Here is a 23,017-nt window from a genome sequence, read left to right on the forward strand (position 1 = left end):
ATTTGCCCACTCACCTAACCTGTCCAAGTCATCCTGCAGCCTCTTAGTATCCTCCTCACAGCTCACACTGCCACCCAGCTTAGTGTCATCTGCAAACTTGCAGATATTACATTCAATTCCTTCGTCTAAATCATTAATGTATATTGTAAATAGCTGGGGTCCCAGCACTGAACCTTGCGGTACCCCACTAGTCACTGACTGCCATTCTGAAAAGGACCCATTTATTCCTACTCTTTGCTTCCTGTCTGCCAACCAGTTCTCTATCCACGTCAATACATTACCCCCAATACCATGTGCTTTAATTTTGCACCCTAATCTCTTGTGTGGGACCTTGTCAAAAGCCTTTTGAAAGTCCAAATACACCACATCCACTGGTTCTTCCTTGTCCACTCTAGTAGTTTACATCCTCAAAAAATTCCAGAAGATTTGTCCAGCATGATTTCCCTTTCATAAATCCATGCTGACTTGGACCGATCCTGTCACTGCTTTCCAAATGCGCTGCTATTTCATCTTTAATAATTGATTCCAACATTTTCCCCACCACCGATGCCAGGCTAAGCGGTCTATAATTCCCTGCTTTCTCTCTCCCTCCTTTTTTAAAAATTGGGGCTACATTAGCTACCCTCCAATGCATAGGAACTGATCCAGAGTCTAGAATGTTGGAAAATGACCACCAATGCATCCACTATTTCTAGGGCCATTTCCTGAAGTACTCTGGGATGCAGACTATCAGGCCCTGGGGATTTATCGGCCTTCAATTTCCCTAACACAATTTCCTGACTAATAAGGATTTCCTTCAGTTCCTCCTCCTCGCTAGACCCTCGGTCCCCTAGTATTTACGGAAGGTTATTTATGTCTTCCTTAGTGAAGACAGAACCAAAATATTTGTTCAATTAGTCTGCCATTCCTTTGTTCCCCATTATAAATTTACGTGATTCTGACTGCGAGGGACCTACATTTGTCTTCACTAATCTTTTTCTCTTCACATATCTATAGAAGCTTTTGCAGTCAGTTTTTATATTCCCTGCAAGCTTACTCTCATACTCTATTTTCCCCCTCCTATTTAAATCCTTTGTCCTCCTCTGCTGAAGCCTAAATTTCTCCTGGTCCTCAGGTTTGCTGCTTTTTCTGGCTAATTTATATGCCTCTTCCTAAAAAAGGAGGGAGACAGAAAGCAGGACCAGTTAGCCTAACGTCTGTCATTGGGAAAATGCTGGCATTCATCATTAAGGAAGTAGTAGCATTTAGAAAATCATAATGGTGGCCTACTCCTGCTCCTATTTCTTATGTTCTTATGTTCAAACAGAGTCAGCATGGTTTTATGAAAAGGAAATCATGTTTGTCAAATTTTCTGGAATTCTTTGAGGATGTAATAAATAGGGTGTATAAAGGGGAACCAGTAGATGTCATGTATTTGGGTTTCCAGAAAGCATTTGATAAGGTGCCACATAAACGGTTACTGCACAAGATAAAAGTTCATGGGGTTGGGGGTAATATATTAGTATGGCTAGAGGATTGGCTAACTAACAGAAAACAGACAGTCGGGATAAATGGGTCATTTTCCGGTTGACAATCGGTAACTAGTGGGGTGCCACAGGGATCGGTGCTGGGGCCTCAACTATTAAAAATTTATATGAATGACTTGGATGAAGGGACCGAGTGTAATGTAGCCAAATTTGCTGATGATACAAAGATAGGTGGGAAAGTAAGCTGTGAAGAGGATGCAAGAATCTACAAAGGGATATAGATAGGCTAAGTGAGTAGGCAAAAATTTGGCAGATGGAATTTAATGTGAGAAAATGTGAGATTATCCACTTGGTAGGAAACACAAAAAAGCAAATTACTATTTAAATGGGGAGAGATTACAAAATGCGATGTTACAGAGGAATCTGGGGGCTTTGTACATGAAACACAAAAAGTTAGCATGCAGGTACAGCAAATAATTGGGAAGGCAAATGGAATGTTGGCCTTTATTGCAAAGGGGGTGGAGTATAAAAGTAGGGAAGTCCTGCTACAACTGTACAGGGCATTGGTAAGACTACATCTCGAGTACTGCTTCCAGTTTTGGTCTCCTTATTTAAGGAAGGAAATACTTGCATTGGAGGCAGTTCAGAGAAAGTTCACTAGGTTGATTCCTGAGATGAAGGAAAGTCACATGAAGAAAAGTTGAGCAGGTTGTGCCTATACTCATTGGAGTTTAGAAGAGTGAGAGGTGATCTTATTTAAATGTGCAAGATTTTGAGGGGGCTTGACAGGGTTGATGCTGAGAGAATGTTTCCCCTCGTGGGGGAATCTAGAACTCAGGGGCACAGTTTCAGAATAAGGGGTCACCCATTTTAACTGGTAATGAGGAGGAATTTCTTTTCTGAGAGTCATGAATCTTTGGAATCCTCTACTCCAGAGAGCTGTGGAGGCTGGGTCACTGAATATATTTAAGGTGGAGATTGACAGATTTTTGAACGATAAGGGAGTCATGGCTTATGGGGAATGGGCGGGGAAGTGGAGTTGAGGCCAAGATCAGATCAGCCATGATCTTATTGAATGGTGAAGCAGACTCAAGAGGCCAAATGGCCTACTCCTGCTCCTATTTCTTATGTTCTTATGTAAATATCTTGCTATTACTTTAGTGCTCTCTGTCTGTCCCAATCCTTTGAGCACTTTATTTCTCTTTTCTAATGTTACATCCTGGCACCCAAACCTTGCCAAATTAGTTTAAACCCTTCCCAACAGCACCAGCAAACCGCCCCGCGAGGATATTGGTTCCGGCCCTGTTGAGGTGCAACACGTCCGGCCTGTACTCGTCCCACTTCCCCAAGAACAGGTCCCAATGCCCCACAAATCTGAAGCCCTCCTTCCTGCACCATCTCTCCAGCCACGCATTCATCTGCTATATCCTCCTATTTCTATACTCACTCGCGCATGGCACCGAGAGTAATCCGGAGATTACTACCTTTGAGTTTCTGCTCTTTAATCTCTTTCCTAACTCCCTAAAATCTGCCTCCAGGATCTCATCCTTCTTTCTACCTATGTTGTTGGTACCGATATGGACCATGACCTCTGGCTGTTCATCCTCCCTCCTCAGAATTTTCTGCAGCCACTCAGAAATATCTTTAACCCTGGCATCAAGGAGGCAACATTCCATTTTGGATTCACATCTGCAGCCGCAGAAACATCTGTCTTCTCTCCTAACTATTGAATTCCCTACCACTGTTGCCCTCACACTCATCTTCTCCCCCACCCCTCCCCCATATAGCTGAGCCATCCATGGTTCCATAGACTTGACTCTGGCTGTGCTCCTCAGAGGGACCATCACCTCACCAGTATCAGAAAAGAATACTGGTTGGAGAGTAAGATGCACCCAGAGGACTCCTGCATGACCTGCCTGGTCCTCCTCTTCTTCTGGCGGTCACCCATTCCATCTCTGGCTGCACACTGTTAAGCTGTGGGGTCACCACCTCCTGAAATGTGCAAAGTTCTCAGCCTCACGACTGCTCCACAGTGGCGCCAGCTGCTGCTCGAGCTCCTCCAGCTGACGACACTTTCTGCACATGTGGTTGTCCAGGACATGGGAAGTATCCTGGAGTTTCCACATGGCACAGGATGTGCACTCCGTGAGACTGAGCTGTCCTGCTATGCCTCTATTTAATAGACTATGAACTAACTAAGCAGAAATAAACTTAAAACTTAAAAAAAAAACACTCACCAGCTACTCACCAACCAGCTCCTTCCCTCACTTTAGGTTTTTTACTAATTCTGTCTGTGTTGAGTTGCTCAGGTTTGCCTGTGGTCTCGGGCCTACTCTCGCCGCACTCTTTATCCCCACTCAGCTCTCGCTCCCGCTCAGGTCCGCCTGTGGTCTCAGGCCTGCTCTCGCCGCACTCTTTATCCCCACTCAGCTCTCACACCCACTCAGGTCCGCCTATGGTCTCAGGCCTGCTCTCGTCGCGCTCTTTATCCCCACTCAGCCCTCGCTCTTGCTCAGGTTCCCCGGTGTCATACTATTATTATTGGCCAAGCAGATTGCTAGGAAACAACATTATCCATTGAAACAATCATGATTACTATTGGCCAATAAAATTACATTTTGTTTTTAATAGATTTTGTTCTGTTTCTCCCCTGTAGAGTTGGAGCTCTTGGTTTGGCATCAGGAGTCCTCCTCGTAGTTCTGCTCTTCTGCTTGTATAAGGTGCTCTGTCCAAAGACTTACGGCCAGTGTGGTCTCTCTCATGGGAGAAGGCGACATAGAGACTTGCCCTGTGATGACTATGGTTACTCACCCCCCATCAGTGAAACTTTGCCACTGGTTTTGAAGGGACACTTAATGGTAAGTGAATCTGTGGAAACCAGTATATCCCTGTATACTGTGATCTTGCTTACAGCCAAATATTTGCAACATTTTCTTTAAATGTGTAAGCATGACTTAAATAACAGTCATTTCACTTCAAGGTACCTCATTGTATAGGAAGCACTTTGACACATCTGTGAGAAATGTGATAAGGTGTGATATAAATGTAAATGTATCTTTATTGGCTGAATTGCTCTGTGAAGCTATTTGCAATTGGCAAGATACAGTACTGTATATCTGTTTTGGTCTGGCCAGTCTAATAATGTTCTACATAGGATAAGCAACATTGTGATGATAAAATGCTACTGTGTATTTTTGTTTTGTTGGAAAGAAAGACTTGCATTTATGTAGCGCCTTTCATGACCACCGGACGTCTTAAAGCACTTTACAGCCAATTAAGTACTTTTGGAATGTAGTCACTCTTGTAATGAGGGGAATGCTGCAGCCAATTTGCGCACAAGCAAGCTCTGACAAACAGCAATGTGATAACAGAATGACTATTTGTACTAGTTTTCTGCACATGTGCGCATTGGACTCCGCCCCCTTTTTGAGTATGGGGCCTCCATTCGGTTATGCGACGTACAAGGAAGTCGGAAGTGGTAGCCAAATCACGAGCCCACATGGAGCTCATCACTGCTGAAACATTTTCTGCCGCTGGAGCCTGGAGCTGGATTTGCTTCCAGCTTTTGCATTATTTGGAACATTTTCGCTGCCTTCTGTGGGAGAGAAAACATTGGTGGTAGTGGGTGAGAGAGAAATACCGGGGTGGGGAGAGACGGGGGTGGGGGGGGAGAGACTGGGCGGGGAGGAGATCGGAGGGGACACGGATCACGTTCTTCCACCCCCTTTACACCCACACCTGATTTTTTGGAAAGCTCGGTACATGTGTGACAAGGGACATCGTTGGAGTGGATGAAATCCAGTAGTCACGACACTGTCACTATTCACTTCTTACGCAATAAACCTATTAACAATCCGTGACCCCCACACAATGCCCCATCTATGGCAGCGGCGGGAGGTGTGGGGTAATGTCAGGAACTTCAGTTGGGGGCGGCATGAACTTGAGCTGGGGAGGCAGGAACTTGAGCTCTATCCTCTCTGGGGTCTGAAGTCAGAATGGCTCGAATTACACTTTGCAAAGTCACTCAGAACTTGGGCTACATTCCAGAGAAACTTCTGGGTGTGACTTATCAATAATCCAGTCATGTGATGGAGAACCAATCAGAGCATTTTCTAGTGCAAATACTTCTGTCCATGTGATAATGACCAGATAATCTGTTTTTGTTATGTTGATTGAGGGATAAATATTGGCCAAGACACTGGGAATAACCCCCCTGCTCTTCTTCAAAATAGTCATGGGATCTTTTACGTCCACAGGTTTAACGTCTCATCCGAAAGACGGCACTTCCGACAGTGCAGCACTCCCTCATCATTGCTCTGGACTGGCTGTGTGTCAGCCAAGATTTATGTGATAACATTCCTGAAGTAGGACTTGAACCCACAGCCTTCTGACTCAGAGGCGAGTGTGCTACCCACTGAGCCACAGCTGACACTATATGACATTAGCTATATGATTCTTATGCATTGGCTTAGCAAACAGTCCAAATTAACAATTTTATTCAGTGCAATAGTATCATTGCCCTAAGCTACTAAGTCTATATTTCACCAAGATTTGAGTCAACTTCTTAAAATTAATATAAATTTCACTCCACTGTAGTCTGTTCGTGCCACAGCTTGGACTGTGAGGGCAGGCAAGAAATTTGCACTTAGGCTTCCATCAATGCCACGGTATGTTTAGTTGCAGAAAAGTGCGCGAGTAACTGACCCTTTAGTTTCTTTCTTCTGATGCTCTATCTCCCCCTGATGAGATTAGGAACTCAAATTGCAGGAGAGGGGCAATTACAGCTTGACCTAAATCCTACCTGTGGCTCAAGGCATTGGAACGCCCACATGTTGACTACATCACCATACTGCACTTGTATAATGATTTTTAAAGAATATAGTACCATATTTAAAATGTGGTACGTGATTTGCTCCAAAAAGCAATCTCCTTTAATTACACACTTCATTCCTGTTGCACGTATACTTCAGATCGAATATTACCATCAACAATGATAACTTTGCTCCTGTCATCTTTGCTATCATTTTCATTCATTCTCAATACTTCCAAGGCCGCATTTATTGCCCAACCCTAAAAGCGCAATTGATTTGTACAAGTGACTGTCTTGCTAGGTCACTTCATAGGGCATTAAGAGTCAACGATGTAATGTGTTCTGTGTATGTCAGACCAAGTAGGGGCGGAAAATTTGCTTCCCTGAAGGACAGTAATAAACCAGTTGGGATTTTTACAAAAATCTGACAAACTTCATGGTCAATTTTCACATTCTAATGCACACAAATGACCAGGTTTATTGAATTCAGTTTCGCAACTTGTTATAATGGGATTTGATCTCATGACTTCTGAGCTTTAGGATTAGTACCATAGCGCCTACACAATGCTATCCGTAAGTATGCTCAAAAACTGGAATGTAAATTATTTTAGGCAATTTTGATATAAATAAATCAGTCCTTTGGAGAGGTGGGGTGTTTAAATAGTGTCATCTCAAACCATTGACCTAATTTCAGGTGGCATGTTTCTCAGGTTTTAGATTCTGTTACCAAAATTATCACGATGCGGTCCTAATGACTGTCATTTAGAGCTGGCTATTAATTTGAAGTAAAAACAGAAAATGCTGGAAGTATTCAGCAGGTCAGGCAGCATGTGTGGAGAGCATTATGTTTTTCTCTGCACAGATGTTGACTGACCTGCTGAGCATTTCCAGCATTTTCTATTTTTATTTCAGATTTCCAGCATCCACATTATTTTGCTTTTGGTTTAAGTTAAAGTGTTTCCTAAAGAGCCTTTAAGGAAGACAACTATTATTAACTAATACTACATTGAGTCAGCGATCCACATTTCACTGAAACGTTAGATTTCCAGCATCCACAGTATTTTGCTTTTGTATTAGTGTTTCATTCACTGCCATTTCTGTTCTAGGAACATCCAACTTGAAGAAGTTCTGCTCGTCTCTCAGACGGAATTTCCGTTTGTCTCTTTTACCTTGTTCAACTTCATTGCTTTCTGTCTCCCTTCTCATGTTTGATCAGTTATCTACCAAAACTCGCTTTCACAGCCACATCTCTTTCCTCAGCAATTGTTTCCGGCTCCGACTTAATCCATGTGGATTCCAACTGAAATTCCACTCTTCATGTTTTGGATCCATCCAGGATTACAGATATCTCCGAGATATTCAGCGTTCCTCGAACCACTGCTCTCGCCACATCCTGAGGTCCACGCTCAACGCCATGCGCCACCACATGCATTCTCTCGACCCCTCTCTTCCAGCAGCACCGATTCACACAATTTCAGTTCCATTTCATCCTTCGCTTTCATCTGGTGCTTTAACAAAAAACTTTTTTCCTTCCTTTCAGGTGTCAAGATCATAAGCTTCAACAGCTCTTGGACACCAACACCCTCCGTAATCTTCTTCCCCTTCACTTTCCTTTGGTCCCATCCCTTCTTTCAAACTCATCCCCGCCGTGTTTTCACTATCCCCTCTGACCCCGAACGATCAGAACTCAGCAAAGGCTTGAGCTTCACCCCCTTACACTCCCACCTTAATGAATGTCGAGCTTGGCATGATGTAGAGCTCTTTTCCATCGCCTTCGTCTCTATGCCCACTTCTATGGTCAGGAGTCTTTCCCCCGCACAATTGACCCTTTCTCCCGTTTTCAGAATTCTTGCTCTACCTGGACCCCTCCCTCTAGCCTCTTACCCTTTCTAGATCTTTTCATTGCCAACTGCCAGCATGACATCAGCCATCTCAATTTCTCTGCCCCCCCTCACTCACTCCATCTTACCTCCCTCTGAACTTGCAGCACTCCGTTCTCTCAGGTCCAACCCCAACATTGTCATTAAACCTGCTGACAAGGGTGACGCAGTTGTTGTTTGGCGATCCGACCTCTACCTTGCGGAAGCTGATCGCCAACTCTTTGACAGCTCCTCCTACCTGGACCATGATCCCACTACTGAACATCAAGCCATCACTTCCCAGGCCATCACTGACCTCATCTCCTCTGGAAATATTCCCTCCACGACCACCAACCTCATAGTTTTCCAACCCCACACAGCCCGCTTCTACCTCCTTCCCAAGATTCACAAAGGACTGCCCTGGTAGACCCATCGTTTCAGCATGTTCTTGCCCCACGGAACTGATTTCTTTCTATCTCAACTCCATTTTTTCTCCCCTTGTCCAGTCTCTTCCCACCTAGATCTGCGACTCTTCCGATGCCCGCCATCACTTTAATAGTTTCCAGTTTCCTGGCTCCAACCGTCTCCTTTTCACTATGAACGTTCAACCCCCCCATACTTCCATCCCCCTTTCGCTTCTTCCTTGAACAGAGGCCCAACGAGTTCCCATCCACCACCATCCTCCACCTGGCTGAACTTGTGCTCACATTAAACAACTTCTCCTTTGACTCCATCCACTTCCTTCAAATTAAAGGTGTTGCTATGGGAACCCGCATGGGTCCTAGTTATACCTGCCATTTCGTGGGATGTGGAGCATTCTTTGTTCCAGTCCTACTCAGGTCCTGTCCCTCACCTCTTTTTCCAGTATATTGATGACTGTATCGGTGCCGTTTCCTGTTCTCGCCCTGAACTAGAAAATGTCATTCACTTTGCTTCCAATTTCCACACTTCCCTCACTTTCACATGCTCCATCTCCGATTCTTCCCTCCCTCGACTTCGCAGGATTCATTTCTGGGGATAGGCTATTGACAAACATTCACTAGAAGCCCATTGACTTCCACAGCTACCTGGACTACACTTCCTCCCACCCTGCTTCCTGTAAGGACTCCATTCCATTCTCCATCACCGTTGCATCTGTTCTGACGACGCCATTTAGTGCTTCCGATCTGTATTCTCCTCCTGTTAGTTGTTTAATTGTCCATCACCATTCACGACTGGATGTGGCAAGACTGCAGAGCTTTGATCTGATCCATTGGTTGTGGGATCACTTATCTCTGTCTATAGCGTGCTGCTAGCATGCATGTAGTCCTGTGTTGCAGCTTCCCCAGGTTGCTAGCTCATTTTTAGGTATGCCTGATCTTCTCCAGGATTGGTGATAATGGTAGAGTGAGGGATATTCTAGGCCATGAGGGTACAGATTGTGGTGGAATACAATTCCAGATTGCTAGTCCACAGCGCCTAATGGATGCATAGTTTTGAGCTGCTAGATCTATCCCATTTAGCACGGTGATAGTATCACACAATACGATGGAGAGGGTCCTCAGTGTGAAGACAGGATTTCGTCTCCACAAAGACTGCACAGTGGTCACTGGTACCAATACTGTCATGGACAGATGCATCTGCGACAAGTAGATTGGTGAGGACGAAGTCAAGTAGGTTTTTCCCTCATGTTGGTTATCTCACTACCTGCCTCAGGCTCAGACTGGCAGATATGTCCTTCAGGACTCGGCCAGCTCGATCACTAATAGTGCTGTCTAGCCACTCTTAGTGATGGACATTGCAGTCCCCCATCCGGAGTACATTCTGTGCCTTTGCTATCCTCGGTGCTTCTTCCAAGTGATGTTCAACATGGATGAGCACTGATTTATTAGCTGAGGGAGGGCGGTAGGTGGTAATCAGTAGGTTTCCTTGCCCATGCTTGTCCTGAAGCCATGAGACTTCATGGGGTCTGGAGTCAATGTTGAGTACTCGCAGCGCCAGTCCCTCCCTACTGTATCCCACTGTGCCGACACCTCTGGTGGGTCTGCCCTGCCGGTGGTGATTAAGGAGTCTGTGACATTGGCTGTGTCATGTTTGTAACATTCACATAACTGTAACCTTTATGTAACAACACTGTACACGGTATACACCTGAGTAATGCACACCATGACCACAGGGGGTGAACTTGTGGGAGACACTCCTCACCTGGTCATCCAGGTATATAAAGGGAGGTCCCATGCAGGGACAGCACTTCTTGGTCCTGGGAATAAAGGTTCAGGTCACATAGTGACCTTGTCTGCAGTACATGCCTCGTGTGATTCGATAGTAAGGTGTAAGGACACTACATTTGGTGACAAGAAACGGGAATCAACGACCCACGAGGATGGCCACCGGTAGCACAGAGGAACAGTACTGTGTTGGTGAGGACTGGGACGATTTCGTTGAGAGGCTCCAGCAGAGCTTTGTCACGAAGGACTGGCTGGGAGAGGAAGCGGCTGGCAAACGGAGGGCGCATCTACTGACCGGCTGTGGATCCAAGACGTATGCGCTAATGAAAGACCTGCTTGCACCCGAGAAGCCGGCGGACAAGTCCTTTGAAGAGCTCAGCACTCTGATCGGTGAGCAACTCAAACCGGCGAGCAGTATACACATGGCCCGGCACCAGTTCTATACACACCAGCGTCGGAAGGGACAAAGCATATCGGACTTCGTTGCGGACCTTCGGCGTTTGGCCAGCCTCTGTAAGTTCACAGACGCCTGCAGGGGGGAGATGTTAAGGGATTTCTTCATTGAGGGCATTGGTCATGCCGGGATTTTCAGGAATGGTATGTTGTCTCCCTGGTGCAAGGGTCAAGGATGTCTCGGAGCGGGTGCAGGACATTCTGAAAAGGGAGAGTGAACAGCCAGTTGTCGTGGTGCACATTGGTACCAACGATATAGGTAAAAAAAAGGGATGAGGTCATACGAGACGAATTTACCCGAGGTGATGGGCTGTGCTGAGACAGGGTATCGCAACTGGTGCGTTGCCTCTGTTCTCAGTAGTCGCCTCAGCGGCATCTGCAGCTGCTGAACCAGTCCCTGAATCACATAATATCGGAAATCGCATTGGGCCCCTTAGGTATGTTAGTCACTGACCCATTAACCCTTTTACTTGTACCTCGTGGTATTGACTCTTTTCGTAAATCATTCATCCCCGTCACATTTTAAACACAGTAACCATTCAGCATCAAAATATCAATTCTTATCCTAAATCACTACATCATACAAATCATATTACACATTTAGACTCGCTCTTGCCTTACAAAAGTCTTTTTGTGGGGACCGCCAACGGTGTAAGGCCCTTTTAAGGCTCCCGGGTGCATTTCCCTTTCAAGACGTCATCTTGAGATTCCCACGAGGCTTCCCTTAGGCGCCGCCATTTTAGTTGTACTGCTTGCCTTTGTTCTTTGCAGCCACGAGGCTCGCCACCATCTTGAGCTCGCTGGCAGTAAGATCACTTTATTTTGTTATTTCTCCATTAAATTAAAATTTATTAGATTTTAAAATTAATTCATAGTTACGTTTTTTTTTTAAGTTTGTTCGTGATATTTCAGCATCTACCTTAACCCAGGTTACTGATTTCCAACATGTTTGTCGAGTCAGGATTCAGTGATTAGCGCCTGCCGATGAGCAGGATGACATGAAATCTTCCGTTCTCCCTGCATCCTCCCCCATGCTTCAACTACAGCTATTGATGTTTCTTATTGAAATGGCGGTTCTGAATAAGGGCATTTGTGCCACTGATTCGGAGAAGCGCACAGCATTCAATAATGGCCGGCGGTGGATATATTTTCAAGATCTTGCAGAAAATACTGATAACTAGGTGCAGCTTTGTGCAGAACATACTGATAACTGCAAAAGGAAGGGAAAACGGCCAAGAACGATTCGATCAGTCATAGTCCCTGTGGCCTTCGTACTTGCCATAACTGCTGCCGTCCCCGCCGCTCTGGCTCTTGTACCCACCCGAGTAGCTGCTGCGTTCTCCCGAGTTATGCCGGCCGCCTTCTCTGCCGCTGTAGCCTCCTCTGCTGCCGTTGCCGTAGCCCCGACCACCACCGCCGCCATCCCGGCCTCCACCGTCGCAACCGCCGCCCGACTTTCTCTCCGTGTGGGCCCCTCCGATTTGTCGCCCGTCGGTGGATTTCCCGATCAACGCCTGCTCTTCCAGGGTCTGCTCGTCTGTGTGGGGATTTGCACTGCCAATGAACGGCTTCTTTCTCCTCAAGCTCGGTCGGCGCTGCTCTTTGGGGACCCGGGGGGACAGCGGTCTGTGGAGGAATGAAGTCTTCCCAGGTCCCACGGACCTTCCCCATCCACCTCCTGCCTAGTAGCGTCGGCCCATCACCTGCAATGACCCACAAAGGTAACCCGTGCGTCTCGCCCCCGCGCTCTGCCAAGGGCAGGTATCAGTTCCTTGGTGTAGGTGCGCAGCTTTGCCGTGACCAGGACCAGCTTGGGTTGTGCAGCTGGGTTGATCCACAGTTCATCAAAAGTTCTCTGACTCATCAACGACGGACCCGATCCAGCGTCTACTTCCATACTCACAGGGACTCCGTTAATCTTGACTTCCATAATCACTGGGGCCGAATCATTGGTACACGTATACAGTCCCAGCACCTCATCATCTTCTGCCTGCTCCTCGCTGGATGGTGGATCCTCTACCATCTCCTCAGCCAAACGGTGAGTCAGGTTTCTTTTGCACATACGCTGAAGGTAGCCTTTCGTGTGGCAGGTATTGCACGTATACTCCGCAAACCTGCACTGGTGAGCCCCATGGCTCCCTCCGCAGCGCCAGCATGGTGCTACTCGATTAGCCCCCCTCGGCAGACTCTGAGTTCCCAGACCCCGAGGTCTGTGCTCTCTGCCCTGGGCAGAGCCACGTTCTGCAGTTTTGCCCATAGTGGCCGCTATCCTGTGGACAGTGCCTGCCGGGTTCGAGACTGTGTATCATCTGCTTGGTGCTGCAAGTCGAGATCATAAATGCCCTGCTGATGGTGATGGTTTGCTTCAGGGTGACTGTAGGTTCCGTCGATAGCAGCCTGTGAAGGAGGCCCTCATGGCCAGTCCCCATAACAAAAACGTCCCGCAGCGCCTCGCCAAGGTGTGTGCCAAAATCACACGGCGCTGCGAGTCTCCTGAGGTCCGCAGCATATTTGGAGAAATCATGGCCCTCAGATCTGCAGTGGTGGTAGAATTTGTGCCAGGCCGTGAGGATGCTCTTCTTCGGTTTCAGTTGGTCACGAATGTGTGTAATCAGCTCCTCATATGACTTGTCCCTGGCGCTCCCGGGTGCCAGCAAATCCCTGACGAGACAGTAAACCTCATCGCCACAACTGGAAAGCAATATCGCCTTACGCTTCTCTCTCAGTGCGTCCGTGTTCCCCATCATATTGTTTGCTGTGAAGTAGTACTCGAGCGTTTCTGTGAAGGCCTCCCAATCATTGCCCAGAGTACCCATGGTTGCGTGAAGTTCGTCCGTGTCCTTGTCGTCAATGTGGTGTATGTAGCACTCAAATCACTGACTCCACACGGTCTCGTGTTGTAGTAACTGCTGTGACTGTAGTCCTTTATTAGGTAACTCCAGAGTGCCTTCTCAGGTGTGGTGGGCAGCCTTTTATACTCTGTCTTGCAGGTGCTTTCAGGTCTCCCACCACAGCGCCCTCTGTGGCGCACCATTGTATTATTACATTTAATGTACCTGGACAATACATAACATGTCCTGACTGGGGATTGGGCGTCCACACACGGAGTGTGCCCCGAGGATGTCAGGCCGTTTCACAGACGGATGGACGAGCTCTTCATCCAAGCCGACTGCCTGCTATGGGGCAGCCGGGTAGTCATGCCCCAGAAAGGAAGGGAAGCATTCATCAGGGAACTCCACAGCAAGCACCCAGGCATCGTGCTAATGATGGCCATTGCCCGGTCACATGTATGGTGGCCAGGAATTGACTCAGACCTGGAATACAGGGTTCGCAGATGCACAACGTGTTCTCAGCTGGGAAATGCCCCCAGGGAGGCCCCACTCAGCCCGTGGCCCTGGTCTCGTAGACTACACGGGCCCGTTAAAAATGTTCCTGATTGTTGTCGATGCATACTCAAAATGGATCGAGTGCATCATATTGAATTTGTGCACGACATCCACCACCGTGGAAAGTCTGCGTGCGGTCTTTGCGACCCACGGCTTGCCGGACATCCTGGTTAGCGATAATGGCCCGTGTTTCACTAGCAATGAATTCCAGGAGTTTATGTCGGGTAATGGTATCAAACACGTCAGGACAGCACCATTCAAGCCGGCTTCCCATGGCCAGGCGGAACGTGCGGTTCAAATCATAAAACAGGGCATGCTTCGGATTCAAGGACCCTGCCTTCAGTACTGCCTATCGCGCCTCCTGCTGGCCTACCGGTCCCGCCCGCATTCGCTCCCGGGAGTCCCGCCCGCGGAACTACTCATGAAACGCACGCTTAAAATGCGGCTGTCCCTCATTCACCCAGACCTGTCAGACATTGTTGAGGGCAAGCGGCAGTCCCAAATCGAGTGCCATGATCGCAACTCAGTGGGGCGATGCATAGAAATTGATGACCCTGTATTTGTTCTCAATCATGCTTTGGGACCCAAGTGGCTTGAGGGTACTGTAATTGGCAAAGAGGGAAATAGGGTCATAGTGCTCAGATTTAAGAATGGGCAGATATGCCACAAACATCTGGACCAAGTAAAGAAAAGGTTCAGCATGGACACTGAAGAACCTGAGGAAGATCATGAGATGTCACCCACACCACTGCCAGTGAACGAGCAACAAGGACATTCACCAGCATGCACAGTCCCTGCGGCCAGCCCGGACAGGCCGGAATCACCTCAGGCGACAGAGACGCATCACAAGGCCCAACCACCAGAGTCCCAACTGCGGCACTCCACGAGAGAGCGTCGACCGCCTGAAAGACTCAATCTTTGACCCAAAGATGTTGGGGGGAGGTGATGTCATGTTTGTAACCTTTATGTAACAACACTGTACACTGTATACACCTGAGTAATGCACACCTTGACCACAAGGGATAAACTTGTGGGAGACACTCCTCACCTGGTCATCCAGGTATATGAAGGGAGGCCCCACGCAGGGTCAGCACTCCTTGGTCCTGGGAATAAAGGTTCAGGTCATGTAGTGACCTTGTCTGCAGTACATGCCTCGTGTGATTCTATAGTAAGGTGTAAGGACACTACAGGCTGAAAGGTATGATTCTGTGAGTATGACTATGTCAGGCTGTTGCTTGACTAGTCTGTGGGACAACTCTTCCAATTTTGGCACAGGTCCCCAGATGTTAGTGAAGAGCACATTAGTGAACCAGATGGGTACTAGCTTTTTTTTAAATTCCAACTGAATTTAAATTCCCCAGCTGTCGTGGTGGGTTTTGCACTCACGTCTCTGGATCATTGGTCCAGGCCTCTGGATTACTCGTCCAGTAACATAACCATTATGCTACCATTCCCTTATTTACAATCCTAGTGCATAGATTGATATAGATTTTTCTCAAATGCATTATTATTAATCTTTTTTTCTCTAGGATATTGAATGCTTGGCCAGTGATGGGATGTTGTTGGTTAGCTGCTGCCTGTCTGGACAGATCAGAGTGTGGGATGCGCAGACTGGTGATTGTCTGACGATCATACCAAACCCAGGGTAAAGAATTAATTCACTCATTCCGGGTTGTTTTATTAAATCTCTGGGACAATATCCCTCAATTGTACATTTGAACCTTCTTGTGTTTAGGCAGCCTTGTACTCCATGCTCTGTAACAGTTACAAGGTAATGTAATTTTGCTGTTAGATTTAATCTAACTAATTTGCTCATTGTAGTGAAGAGTTCAAAATCAAGTGGAAACATGTTAAAAATAAGGAAGTTAGTAGTACAAAGGAAAGTCAGAAAGGAGTTTTCTTCCAAAGAGTAATGGAATGCAGAAGGATTTACAAGGAAAGGCCACTGAAGTGGTTAGCAGTTGCATTTCTGCAGCTAATGTCTGTCCGGTTTAAACCAAAAAAGAGAACCTACCTCCAAATTTAATAATGAGCTAGTCATGAGTTGAATATGCCTGTAGAATTTGTGAGCAGCATAATAATCGTATGCCACAATTATCAGCTGTGTGTTTGTATTTTTCTGCACTAATATAATTAAAGGTCAACGGTTTCTTCAATAATATGTATATTTTGAAATGCATAAGCTGAACATTTTAAGAGGGAAGGCATTTAGAGAGAATTCTGTTTAAAGTACTCAACCATTGTAATGTAAGTACAATTATTTGATAATTAATTCTCTTTAAAGAAATTGAGTTTCTTGTTAGGGACATTGGCCATTTAGCCTCTCCAGCCTATTCCACCATTCAATTAGATTGTGGCTGATCTGAGACCTAACTTCATACACCAGCCTTTGGCCCATATCCCTTAATACCTTTGGTTAACAAGATCTATCAATCTCAGATTTAAAATTAACAATTGATCGAGCATCAACTGCAGGAGAGAATTCCAACCTTCTATCACTATTTGTTTGTATAAGCGTTTGCTAACTTCAGTCCTGAAAGGCCTGGCTCTAATTTTTAGGCTATGTTCTCTAGTCTTAGACTCTCCAACCAGTGGAAATAGTTTCTCTCTATTTATCCTCTTAGTTCCTTTTTAATATCTTGAAAACTTTGATCAAATCAACCCTTAACCTTCTAATTACACCTAGTTTGTGTAATTGCCCCTTGGAATTTAACCCTTGAAATCCAAGTATCATTTTGGTAAATTACGTTACACTCCCTCCAAGACCAATATATCCTTCTCTTGCAGTCGAGAAAAGTTACCCCAAGTCTACTTCCTCCTCAATGCCAGTCCTATCAGGTTAGTGATGAAGGAATCTGCATCCCATAGCAACTCTGTTTATTTCAATGGAAGCCCTAACTGCAGACCAGTTTGCGAGCCAATCTGGAACTAGCTAACAACATTAAAACAATTACCAGTTGACTGTGCCATTGATATTTTTTCCCCAGAGCCTGAGTTGCAACCCGATTAAAAATGAATGATACTGCTCTAATGCACCTCCCATTCAGTGACCTCACCAGAGCAAACCTGAAGGAGATCTGAAACAGTCTATCTCATCTAGGGAATTACATTTTTTGAAATAGTTAAAAAGAAACAGTTTCCCCTTCCATGTCCCTGTGCAGTATTATACCCTCTTCTCTTGAAGGTACTGATTCTTGCTTAAGTATAGTTTCATTAGTACTGAATGCCCTCCGATACCTTGTCCAGTGGCCATTCTTCATACATGAACCCAGGCAGTGAGTATCAGCAGGCTATTCTACCTAAGAGGTGGATTCACTGCTGTGCCCAATTATATTTTCACCGAACTTGTTAACCCAGAGAGTGGTTAGAACGTGGAACTCGCTATCACAAGGAATAAGTGAGGCGAATAGCTTAAATGCATTTAAGGGGTAACTAGATAAACACGAGGGAGAAAGAAATAGAAGGTTATGCGGATAGGGTTAGATGGGGGTGGGGGGGGCGAGGGGGTAGGAGGAAGCTCATGTGGAGCATGAATACCGGCATGGACCAATTGGACCGAATAACCTGTTTCTGTGCTATACATTCTGTGTAATGTCCACATGAGAATATTTTCTATGAAGATCACTTGATAGTAATAGGAGTTGCTTGATTTTCCTCTTAGACCTGATGTGCAGCGACCATTTGTTGTGCCTAAGCTACTCCTGCAGCGACAATCAAGGAACTCAGAAGATCAGAAATTACACCTGGGGCCTTCTGGTTAATATGACTCAGTCACACACAGTCTTTGCCAACTGAGCCACTGAAAGAGCAATAACTACTATTTTTATAATTGTAATGTTTTTCACGTATTGTGACATTGCTGGAGGAGGGCATATTTGAGCTGCCCTTAGGCGCTTCTTTGAACTTTAACTGTACAGTAGTTCAACAAACTAGAATAATAAGTTACAGTAAACTACTTTGAAATGACTCATGGTTTATACAGACCTCCCACAAGATGCAGATTGAATGATTTCATGCCTGAATTATGTTTACATTTCATAATTTTCAATTTGATTAAAATAAATTAAGACATGAAAACTGTGGAAGTGTTCAATATGCAAACTTTACATTCTACGTAGAAAGTTCATTCAACGCTTTGGAGCTCTGAAATGCAGGCATATTAGAAAATGCTTCACAGTTTACTTGATCTTTTCCGTCCATTTTTAGGCAATGGAGGGATAGCAGCAGTTATTATGAGCGGCAGGAGAGCTGGGAATATATATCTGACCCTGAGAATGGAGCAGATGACGTATACGAGAACGGGAACAGCTTTCAGAGGAGACTGACCCCTACGCAACCCATTCTGTTCACCGATCAGCCGGACCTATCTGGCTTAATAGACACCAACTTTGCAGAGCAGATTAAAGAGGAGGTTTCAGTTCCCAGACTGCGGACTACTTCCGTACATTCACAAGAGACCGGCTATGACTTTGGCAGAGCATATGATAAAGCATACGAGGATCATAAAATACTGAATATGCAGAACTTGAGGAGTTATCCATCTCCCCCAGCACTTTTGAGGTGTTCTCAAACATCAGTGAACCTCAAGTCACATGGATGGGATGGCAGCTGCAACCACAGGAGGCGGAGTTTAGGAGATGAGCCATTTCCTGTGGTTGAGAAGACCTCCCCCCTTCCTATGTGGGGCGGAGACTGTGAAAGCTCTGTCTGGAGCCTTGGCATACAGGGCAACTTAATTGTAGCAGGAAGAAGCACTGGGCGACTTGAGGTAAAAGTTCTATTCTTCTCAACTATTTGGAAATTTTTACTTGAAGCCATAAGTATTTTTAGAAATTCTTAAAATGTGTATAAAAAAAAAACATAGCTAAAAAGCCAACTCTGTCCTTCTGGATAGATTAACTGTCTGATCACAACACAGATACAGAGGTAGAATTCCAATGAGTCATCATCTATCCAGAAAGAACTATAGTTCTCCCCTCCCACTCCCATTATCGCATGCACCTGTTTCTTAAATGATTCCAAGGATTTTGGCCCCGGTATCCTATCTGGAAATCAATTTGTAACTTTTTGTGAGAGGAGGAACTTCCTGACATCAACCCAATCTTTGCCTTTTGCCAGTTTGAGCCTGCTCCTTCATTACATGTCTACCTGTCTGGCATAAAAATAAAACGGGGAAAGTGACTCAACCATGGCTAACAAGGGAAATTAGGGATAGTGTTAAAACCAAGGAAGGGGCATATAAATTGACCAAAAAAACCCAGCAAACTTGAGGATTGGGAGAAATTTAGAATTCAGCAGAGGAGGATAAAGGGTTTAATTAGGAGGGGAAAAATAGAGTATGAGAGGAAGCTTGCATGGAACATAAAAACTGACTGGAAAAGCTTCTATAGATATGTGAAGAGAAAAAGATTAATGAAGACAAATTTAGTCAGAATCAGGTGAATTTATGATGGGAAACAAAGAAATGGCAGACCAATTGAACAAATACTTTGGTTCTGTCTTCTCTGAGGAAGACACAAATAACCTTCCGGAAATACTAGGGGACCGAGGGTCTAGCGAGAAGGAGGAACTGAAGGAAATCCTTATTAGTCAGGAAATTGTGTTTGGAAAATTGATGGGATTGAAGGCCGATAAATCCCCAGGGCCTGATAGTCTGCATCCCAGAGTACTTAAGGAAGTGACCCTAGAAATAGTGGATGCATTGGTGGTCATTTTCCAACATTCTATAGACTCTGGATCAGTTCCTATGGATTGGAGGGTAGCTAATGTAACCCCACTTTTTTAAAAAAGGAGGGAGAGAGAAAATGGAATTATAGACCGGTTAGCCTGACATCGATAGTGGGGAAAATGTTGGAATCAATTATTAAAGATGTAATAGCAAGAATGAAAGTTGGCATGCAGGTACAGCAGGCGGTGAAGAAGGCAAATGACATGTTGGCCTTCATAGCGAGAGGATTTGAATATAGGAGCAGGGAGGTCTTATTGCAGTTGTACAGGGCCTTGGTGAGGCCACACCTTGAATATTGTGTACAGTTTTGGTCTCCTAATCTGAGGAAGGACATTCTTGCTATTGAGGGAGTGCAGCGAAGCTTCACCAGACTGATTCCCGGGATGGCAGGACTGACATATGAAGAAAGACTGGATCGACTAGGCTTATATTTACTGGAATTTAGAAGAATGAGAGAGGATCTCATAGAAACATATAAAATTCTGACGGGATTGGACAGGTTAGATGCAGGAAGAATGTTCCCGATGTTGGGGAAGTCCAGAACCAGGGGTCACAGTCTAAGGATAAGGGGTAAGCCATTTAGGACCGAGATGAGGAGAAACTTCTTCACTCGGAGAATTGTGAACCTGTGGAATTCTCTACCACAGAAAGTTGTTGAGGCCAGTTTGTTAGATATATTCAAAAGGGAGTTAGATGTGGCCCTTACGGCTAAAGGGATCAAGGGGTATGAAGAGAAAGCAGGAATGGGGTACTGAAGTTGCATGATCAGCCATGTTCATATTGAATGGTGATGCAGGCTCAAAGGGCCGAATAGCCTACCCCTGCACCTATTTTCTGTGTTTCTACATTTACATGTAATTTAAATGACTTCGGCGCTCTGTTCCCTGATCTGATAGATTATTACAAACATTTTTATTTTTCATAATTTCCGTATGTCTCCTGCTCTGAATGTTTGTGACATACTTTGAAGTAATAGCACTGATTTCCAGTGTGTGTACCATATAGAGCCATTTTAACCAGATGAATTTTATTCCGAGACCTATTCTTCGTTTTAATGGCAGGCTGTAGTCCCAGTACAAATATAGACGGTCCTCACACTTTTATATGTTTGCACCTGTATATTAACCAATTGAGAACAAAAATAAAGTTGATAAATGAGCCCAAGTACATCACACCTAATGGACGAATGGGAACTGGCATTAACAATGGATAGTTGCAGCTCACCTGATCACAGAGAAGAGGTACATTGTCAAGAGGCTGACATAATGGCGAAAAAAATTAGAGGTGAAGGACTGAGTCTCAATGTGAGGAGTATTCGTAATAAGGTGAATGAATTGACTGCGCAGATAGCTGTTAACGGATATGTTGTAATTGGGATTACGGAGCCATGGCTCCAAGGTAACCAAGGCTGGGAACTCAACATCCAGGAGTATTCAATATTCAGGAAGGACAGACAGGAAGGAAAAGTATGTGGGGTAGCGTTACTGGTTAAAGAGGAGATTTACGCAATAATATGGAAGGACATTAGCGTGGATGATGTGGAATCTGTATGGGTAGAGCTGCGGAACACCAAAGGGCAGAAAACGTTAGTGGGAGTTATGTACAGACCACCAAACAGTGATAGGAAGGTTGGGAATGGCATCAAACAGGAAATTAGGGACGCGTGCAATAAGCGACAGCAGTTATCATGGGTGACTTTAATCTGCATATAGATTGGGCTAACCAAACTGGTAGCAATACTGTGGAGGAGGATTTCCTGGAGTGTATAAGGGATGGTTTTCTAGACCAATATGTCGAGGAACCAACTAGAGAGCAGGCCATCCTAGACTGGGTCTTGTGTAACGAGAGAGGATTAATTAGCAATCTGATCGTGCAGGGCCCCTTGGGGAAGAGTGACCAGAATATGGTAGAATTCTTCATTTAGATGGAGAGTCATACAGTTAATTCAGAGACTAGGATTCTGAACTTAAAGAAAGGAAACTTCGACGGTATGAGAGGTGAATTGGCTAGGATAGGCTGGAGAATGATACTTAAAGGGTTGACGGTGGATAGGCAATGGCAGTCATTTAAATATCACATGGATGAACAACAATTGTACATCCCTGTGTGGTGTAAGAATATAAAAGGGAAGGTGGCTCAACCGTGGCTAACAAGGGAAATTAGGGATAGTGTTAAATCCAAGGAAGAGGCACATAAATTGGCCACAAAAAGCAGCAAACCTGAGGACTGGGAAAAATTTAGAATTCAGCAGAAGAGGACTAAGGGTTTAATTAGGAGGGGGAAAATAGAGTATGAGAGTAAGCTTGCAGGGAACATAAAAACTGACTGCAAAAGCTTCTATAGATATGTGAAGAGAAAAAGATTAGTGCAGGTCCCTTGCAGTCAGAATCAGGGGAATTCATAATCGGGAACGAGGAAATGGCAGACCAATTGAACAAATACTTTTGGTTCTGTCTTCACTAAGGAGGATACGAATAGCCTCCCGAAAATACTAGGGGACCGAGGGTCTAGCGAGAAGGGGGAACTGAGGGAAATCCTTATTAGTCAGGAAATTGTGTTAGGGAAATTGAAGGGACTGAAGGCCAATAAGTCCCCAGGGCCTGATAGTCTGCATCCCAGAGTACTTAAGGAAGTGGCCCTAGAAATAGTAGATGCATTGTGGTCATTTTCCAACATCCATGGACTCTGGTTCAGTTCCTATGGATTGGAAGGTAGCTAATGTAACCCTACTTTTTAAAAAAAGAGGGAGAGAGAAAACAGGGAATTATAGACCGGTTAGCCTGGCATCGGTGGTGGGGAAAATGCTGGAATCAATTATTAAAGATGAAATAGCAGCGCATTTGGAAAGCGGTGACAGGATCGGTCCAAGTCAGCATGGATTTATGAAAGGGAAATCATGCTTGACAAATCTTCTAGAGTTTTTTGAGGATGTAACTAGTAGAGTGGATAAGGGAGAACCAGTGGATGTGGTGTATTTGGACTTTCAAAAGGCTTTTGACAAGGTCCCAAACAAGAGATTAGTGTGCAAAATTAAGGCACATGGTATTGGGGATAATGAATTAACGTGAATAGAGAACTTGGTTGGCAGACAGGAAGCAAAGAGTAGGA

The 23,017-nt window shown here is 45.2% G+C and overlaps 1 protein-coding gene across 1 annotated transcript in view; it reads left to right on the forward strand.

The window, feature by feature from the left end:
- Nucleotides 1-23,017, forward strand: part of scap (SREBF chaperone) — a 261,047-nt gene that overhangs the window by 210,980 nt on the left and 27,050 nt on the right. Inside the window, exons 15-17 of the mRNA XM_070895010.1 lie at nt 4,123-4,324; nt 15,711-15,826; nt 18,388-18,949. Coding sequence (XP_070751111.1) covers nt 4,123-4,324; nt 15,711-15,826; nt 18,388-18,949 — 880 coding nt within the window. The remainder of the gene's footprint in view (nt 1-4,122; nt 4,325-15,710; nt 15,827-18,387; nt 18,950-23,017) is intronic.

This window comes from Pristiophorus japonicus, chromosome 1 (genome assembly GCF_044704955.1).
Source record: "Pristiophorus japonicus isolate sPriJap1 chromosome 1, sPriJap1.hap1, whole genome shotgun sequence".
Taxonomy (NCBI): Eukaryota; Metazoa; Chordata; class Chondrichthyes; family Pristiophoridae; genus Pristiophorus; species Pristiophorus japonicus.